This window comes from Chinchilla lanigera, unplaced genomic scaffold (assembly GCF_000276665.1).
Source record: "Chinchilla lanigera isolate Chin_1 unplaced genomic scaffold, ChiLan1.0 scaffold00013, whole genome shotgun sequence".
Classification (NCBI taxonomy): domain Eukaryota; kingdom Metazoa; phylum Chordata; class Mammalia; order Rodentia; family Chinchillidae; genus Chinchilla; species Chinchilla lanigera.
Genome location: NW_004955414.1, coordinates 29,315,300 through 29,322,908, shown reverse-complemented (window position 1 = coordinate 29,322,908; position 7,609 = coordinate 29,315,300). Strand labels below are relative to the sequence as shown.

The following is a 7,609-nucleotide window of genomic DNA, read 5'->3' as shown; positions in this document are numbered from 1 at the left end:
TTCCATGTGAAACAGAATTTTTTTCATATATATCAACCCACAATACATTGCAATAGGCTGAATGCAGAAGCAAAGGTGAATGTGTCTTTTATTAAATCAGATATTAAAAATATTTGCAAAAAGGTAAAATGACATTCTTTTCACTAAATATCTTTTCTTTTAAACAATATAGTTATTTATGTTAACATGTGTTTGTTATTAAACATAAATTTATCATTACTATACTCTCTACTTAAAATTAATAAATAGTATTTTAAAATTTCTCAGTTTTGGTTTTGAATACGATGAACATCAAGATATATAGATATAACCCACCTAAACAAAGTATGTTGAAGTTCTCCGTGATTTTTTTTTTTAAGTAGAAAGAGCCTGTGGTGAAACTCTTGAGAACTTTTTCTCCTGAGATCTCTGTAAGGAAAGTGGTGTTTGGGTGACAAATTCACAAAGAAGAGGGGCGCTTGGTATTTGTCAGTTGTGAAAGCTTCTCTAGACTTGGCAATGAGGGTTGCTTATCGAGACAGAATCTTCCCTGAAGCAGCCAAGGAAGGTCATCTACTGCTTAAGACTGGCAAAAATCACTTTTGAGAACATCAGATCCCAAGATCCTCATTAGATCTTCCCTGTTCCCTTCCACATGCCTCCAGTCTATTAAGGCTTCAAATCCACCCTTTTGGCTCTAGGGAAGGTCCAGCCCACACTTCCCGATCAGTACTGTTCATCGTGGCCAGGCGGAGGCTGGACATCTGCCACCCCGGTCATAACAAATGCTACTCTAAGCTCAACAATCAGTGCATGGGAAGCCCTGGGTACTAATCAAAGAAGAGCATGTCATGGCTTTTGGACCAGAGGATGTTTTAATCTGGTAGGGAAGAAAAACTCCTGAAGAAATAATTACAGTATGAATTGATGGATGCTCCTCTGCACATAGTTATCACATTCTTCAAACTGAAAATTAGGATACAATCTGACAAGCAATGTGTCATAGTATCTGACAATGGAATTATCCTGGGGAAATTGGAACACATACCTACTGTATTTATTAAGAAACTCCAACAACTCCACAGAAATCTTGTATAGATTTGTACTTAATTTGCCCCAAAGGCCCAGAAAAAAATAGTTTTTTTTTTTTTTTTTTTTTTTTTTTACATCCCCCTTCCTAAATTCTGGGAAATGACAGTGGCAGAATAGAAAAGGGCAAGAAAACCTCCTTAGGATCACAAAAGATGAGTAATAGCCCTAACATTTTATTTCCCCTGTGTGTTAGTTTTCCCCTGCTATGGGAGCTCTGCAGGATATTTTTTTCCAACATCCTTGTTCCAAGTGGTTCCCCCCGCAGGAAAAGAGTCTAGGTTTGTTCACACAGGTCTCCCACACCAGCTGAAGCAGATCAGGCTGAATTCCAGAGTCAGAGGAATGAACTAGAGAGGCTTCTAAGATCGCATGCCTTGATTGCATGTGGTGACATTAAACAATAGCGCTCTTGTTCTGCCAAGAGACGTTGGTGTCCCCTCTGGGTGGGCTGTTTGGGAAGCAGGGAGGTTCTGGTTGGGCCTGGGTCTGAAGCCTACCCATGCGTCTCCTTCCTCTGGGGCCTGGCCCAGATTCCTCTTTTTTATCTTTCTCCTATTATACCATTCTTTTCCAGCTGTGGTAACTCCAGAGTGAAAGGCAGAAGAATAAAACAATGAACAGCGACAGCATGCTCAGTGCCACACACAGACATCATGCCACCCACAGCTACAGAGGCAGGCAACCCCGGGTCTCAAAGGCAGCCCAAAGTAAAGGCAGGACAAGAAACCTGAAAAATCCATGTTGAGTCTTGGATTCACTAATCCCACTTGACTCTGGGGAAACCATGACTTCTCTCTGATCCTTGGTGAGCTTCAGAGAGGAAAGTTATTTTGAGCATAAAACGGCCTAACATGTAAAATTGCTTGGTCCATGGTTAAGTCTACTATTCATAGTTACAGTTTTCAAATCTTTTCACGTGATTATTTGGTTAGTGTCAGTCTCCCCACTAGTCCTTGAGCGGCATGTAAACCTGAACTGTAACTTTTATTTGTCCACTTTGCCGCCTCTAGAGCTTAGGGCCAGTGCCTGCCATGTGGTAAATACTTGTTGAGATAAGTGTCTGATAAAAAAGGAGTTGGCAGGGTTTTGGTTAGGGACCTACCCCAAAATAGCAAGCCTTGGGTCTCCTGACAGCGTGCACAGATTGGTATTTATCTGGAGCAAAGTGTCACAAAGGAAAAAAAAAAAAAGTGTCACAAAGGAATTGGAAGGTGGCATCTGGAATCAGTAGGGAGAGTGGGTACTGATTGATTACTGACACTGGCTATGGACGAAGATGCTAAGTAGTTCTTGACTTTGGTCTGGGGTGTCAAGATCAAGATTTTTTGCCAGTTATTTTTAGTGCAAATTAGCCTGTTGTATAATTACAGAGCTATTTCAGGAGGACTGAGGTTACCAAATGCTTGGCCTGATGGTAAGTAGCATGACTTCGGGAATATTTTTTAAAATCCACAGATAAGAAAACACGAACAATGCTATGCAAAGAAGCTAAAAGCAAACCACTATCATGTCTGCCTGTCTCCATGAATTTCCTTACTTGGAATGCAAGTTTCATGAATCAGTTGATAACGGCAAACAGAGTTGACATAAAGCAGCTTGAGTATCCCACAATCAGACAGAACTTAAGCAATGTGCTTTCCCCCTCCCCCCGCCGAAACTGTAAAACAGCTTCTCTACTCACGAGGATAATCCTTTGGGTGTGTCTTCTCCGACCAGTTCCCATAAAATGTGAGTCTGTACTTGGCAGTTCCACAGGCGCAGCAGTCTAAGATGGGTTTGTCAGTCACCCCGTCCAGTGTGGAATCTGAAACAGGAAAGTCACTATGTTAAGGAGAAAATAGGGTTCTTGTATAAGGCAGCACCATGTTGGTGTGCCTCAGCCTGAATCCCTAGGGGAGAAAAAGGAAGCCCAGTTTTCACTGATTAATAAGACTCCGAGCCAGTGTTTGGACTAGATTTTATCTAGTTGTAAAATTTACTCAATGATCTTTCTGGATGCTCACCTCCTTCCTCATCCCTCTCAAAACAGGATTTCTAGACAGTATTTTAAGAGGGATGCACAAGTTTTTCTCTTAAGAAATATTCTTTGGGGCTAAAAGGCAGACTGGAGGAAGTGGCTTTAAAGGAGAATGGTGAGAATAAGTAGAAAGACGTGAGGAAGAACTGCTGAAAACGATTGTAAAATGCTTATGTAGTCACATCGCTTCTTATCGCGATCTCAGAGCCTGTACTGGGAGGGATGGGGGTTGGCAACGTGTTCATAAGTTCAAGCAGCCAGGAAAAATTTAAGATTCCTTCTCCACCCCCATCTTTAGTTGAGAGGACCTGATAAGTGGGGAAAGAGAGACTGCATGAACAAATTCAGTATTTCCGACTGTTCACCTCACAGCCCTACCCGGGCTTCATCACTTTTTGCCTGCTCTGCTTCCTGCAAGACGAAAACAATGACTACACATGCAACTTGCTGCAACTGCTTTTGTCTCTAGTTCCCCTAGCAGTATTCACATAAATCTTTTCTTTTCTGCAAGTTGGACATTTATTCTTAAATGCTGTACAGACAGCAGCAACAGAGTCTAAAAATCGTTTTGAATGTCAGAAAGAATATTTTGCAAGTCTTCCTCTTAGAATTCACTGGGTTCACTAGGTTTGAACATGCAAAATCAGTGATCTGCAGAAGGGAATCCTAGGCTCTAAGATAGAGACAAAGGTGTGAGATATTGGAATGATAACTGCAATGTACTGAGGGCTTGTTTGTGCTCGTCCCTGTCCGTATCCATAGCTCATCTTTGGGTGGAGAGAAACCTGTTCTGTGAGTGTTCCATGGGATGAGCAAACATTTCTATAAGTTTTAACTTGATAAATGAGTGATGCCTTGCAATACGAATAGGTCATAACGCTGAATGTCACATGATCACAAGTGTCATTGGATAAGTTTCTTATTTTGTTTTGGTACCGGGAATTGAACTCACAACCTCATGCTTTCCAGCCAGGTGCTATGCTGCTGAGCTATATCCCCAACCCGTAGGTTCCTTGTTAAAGACGTGTGAAAAGTAAAAGATTCCATTAAGCCAATGGACAGCAGTGATTCCGTTAGACAGTGAAGGTGGTCCCATATAGTCAATAATCCTCTCTCCTGTCTCCCTCACACCAGGCACAAAGGTTTTTAAAGGCAAGTACAGGTTAATTTGTTTATTTTTCTTTACATTTTGTATTTTCTTTATTGTTTTGTATTATATTACCGTATTGTAATCATCGTTATATGAATTTTTATTTTAGGTTGTGGAACAAATCATCTGAATTTCTATTATTTCTTATGGGGAAATTCACTTTGATGTACAAGTGCTTTGGATTACAAGCATGTTTCCTGAACGAATGACACTTACAAGCCAAGGTTTTACTCTATTGTCTCATTTATCCTAACAACCCTTGGAAGTAAGTACTTTTGTCATCTTTATCTTACACAGCAATGCACTGAGGCAAGTAACTTGCTCAAGGTCACAAAGTCAGTGAGCAGTGCAAGCAGAACTGGATCCCAGGTCCTTTTGGATCCAGAGCCCCTGCCCTTAATCTCTGCATTATATTCTTCCAGAAAAGAACAACTCTGGACAAGTCTTCACAAATAACAATGAAAAAAGCCCTTCTTTTCCTTGTGATTCTGTTTCACTTTTGCCTTTTCGAAATGAAGAATGGTGGGTTTAAAAAATTACTTCCCTATACAGCCCCAGGATTTCTAAACAGTCCCAAAGGAGAGGATTTCAACCACCCAAAGTAGAAATTATTGTTTGACTACTTTCTGGACACTTGGAAGAGTCCAGATTGCCACAGTGTGTCCAGGAGGCCAGGATCTGACTCCTGAGTGAGCCACTTTGATTGCGAAGGGCCAAGCCCACTGGAGTATATTTGAGGAAAGGTAGTATAAACCAGGGACTCCTGAAAAAACTAAATTAGTTTTGGAAAAAAGGATTCAGAGCTAAGAGATACACGCTGGAGTTTCCATTGTAACTATCAGGTGCAGTTAAACGAGGGGGCAATAATCTCTCAAAGGCCCCAAATAAAGCCAATTGGTAGTTTTGCCTTATCAAAAAAGGCTTTCAGATTTAGGTGGTAAAGTTAAAGATATTTTCAAGAGTTTAAAGAAATGTACTTACAACAAACCTTTTGGGATTCCAAAGGAAAATAAGCTTCTGCCTAAAAAATAAATGTGTAGGTTTGAAAATAACAACTATTTCCCGCTGAGGAAAGCTGACTGATAGTGAAGCGGGCTTTCAAAGGGCGGTGATAACAAGCTGCTCCCCACAGAACCGTAGTGGGATGCCAAATGCAGCAACCTCAGGCCTGGAGCTCCTTCTCCGTATTTCTGCTCTTAATCCGCTGGTTTCCTTTTCAACTTTCCCTGGTATTTTTTGGTCTTTCATTTTTCTTCCTTTTCTCATTAACCCTCTCTGCTCACTTTCCATCATCTGTCCTCCTCTTAGTCTCTCTCCTTTTTTATGACACGGCATCAAACTGTATGTAGGCATGCATTTATTGTAGGTTACCTTCTTAGCTATTTTATGTCTTTAATTCTAAGCTGCTTAACATTCATGTTGGTATAAAAAAAACCCAGTAAATGTTATTGCTTGTTAATCTGTGTGGCTTGTAATCTTCCCCTATGGATTAATGGTTTTATTTTGGGAAAAAATAATAAATGCAAATTTCACTCTCCCCTGGATAGATTTGATTTGGTTCATCAAGGAAGCAAGGATGCAGCAATCTTAATGAAAAAGCTAGAGTTAGTTAAGCAGTCACACACAAAGAATTTCTTCAGGCGATCTGCTTTGTTAACTGATTTCTTTATGGGCCTGCTATCTGAGAATCATCTCAACTTTATCTATTGATCCTACATTCCAGGACCTGCTGGCCCCCATCCTTTTTTTTTTGTCAAAAACTGCCACTGGCAAGTAGTCTTTCTGTATAGATGTGTGGTGAGTCACTTTGGTAGGAACTCTGCCTAGATAGAAACAACTAAGTTTGCCATGCCTTTTTTTTTTAGCGCTATATCTATAAATTTTAGCACATCCATGGCTCAGACAAGGTTTCACATAACATTAGATCTGAAAGCTCTGGAAAGTGGCTCTAGTTAATGATTGCTGTCTGTACACAGAGTTGTCAGTATAGGGTACCCTGAGAACTCTCAAATCTTGCAAATAAGGCTGTCCTCTGACAGTCAAACTAATTGAGCACCTCAGTTGCTGTCATTAGCCACCTATGGAGGAAGACCACAAGGTAGTGTATAAGTGTGCGATCTAGAACACCCAGAGCTCTAACCTACAAGGTCTGGGTATCATTTCATAGGTAGACTGTCATCTAGGAATTGAGAGCTTCAGAGTTGAGATGCTTTCTGGAGAAAAGTTGAGTGAGTGTTTGGGTGGTGAAATATTGGTGCTTACACGGAAGCTGGCCAAGGCCTTGGACCACAGCTCCTAGCTCTCTGGCTCTGGCAGCAGGTATAGTCCTGATGACAGAGGATCCAGCTAGGTCTCTACGGTCTCCGACAGAGGACTTCATTTTGCTCTAATTCATCTCTAGCAAGACAATGTGTAGAACAGCCCAAGGCACTAATGCAAGCTACTGCATTTTCCTCTTAAGAGTAACAAACTTTGAAGTTACTATATGTCAATAAGCAATATTTTTTAAATCAGTTTTTCTTAAATGATATTCTTCATATAACATGCTATTAGTTTACTAGGTTTTGCCTGGTACACAAAGGGCTTTTATATTTAAAGTTGACTTTATTTTTTTAATTTTTTTTTATTTTAAAGAGAGTAGTAAAGCGAAACAAACAAAAAATAGAACAGTAGCAGCGTATCAGTATCATGAACATAAACAAATCAGAGCAAGAATATTCAAAGTGATACAGGGGCTAAAGACAAAATAATACAAAACAACAGTGATTGTTACATTACATGTCGCTTTCCTCAACTACATTGCTCAGATTACCAGATGTAAGAATGAAAGATTGCTCAAACCATTAAAGAGAATAAGAAAATAATTCTTCAGTAAAACATTAGAGATAATATGGAGTTTCACTAGACAAGATGGTAGGAGTTCACCATTGTAATTCCAGTGCATATTGTTACCTTCAAATCAGTTGCTCAGACCACCAGACACAAGCAGGCAAAGTCGATCAGAACATAACAAATTGTGAGCATTAACTGTTCATTTCAATACACCATCAGACATCAGCAATACAGTTATCACAGCTATTCATATATATACCTATATTTTGCCTTCTTTTTTTCTTGTTTCTTCTTTTCCTCATCCCAGTCATTCTTTCCTTTAAGCAATTTCTTTCCCTTTCCCATCATCTATTGTATATTCTGAGTTTTACCTAGTCTTTCAGGTTCCTACACCAAGGAGACAATATGATGTTTACACATCTGGGTCCAATTTATTTCACTTAAGAGTATGGTCTCTAGTTGCATCCATTTACCTACAAACGCCTTGAGTTTATCTTTTTTAATAGCTGAGTAATACTCCATTGTATAAAAATACCACA

At 39.9% G+C, this 7,609-nt stretch overlaps 1 protein-coding gene across 1 annotated transcript in view; it reads right to left on the bottom strand.

Moving 5' to 3' along the window:
- Spon1 (spondin 1, extracellular matrix protein) overlaps window positions 1-7,609 on the bottom strand; it is a 295,302-nt gene that overhangs the window by 152,639 nt on the left and 135,054 nt on the right. The window contains exon 5 of the mRNA XM_005380330.2: window positions 2,753-2,875. Within this exon, the coding sequence (XP_005380387.1) occupies window positions 2,753-2,875 (123 nt within the window). The remainder of the gene's footprint in view (window positions 1-2,752; window positions 2,876-7,609) is intronic.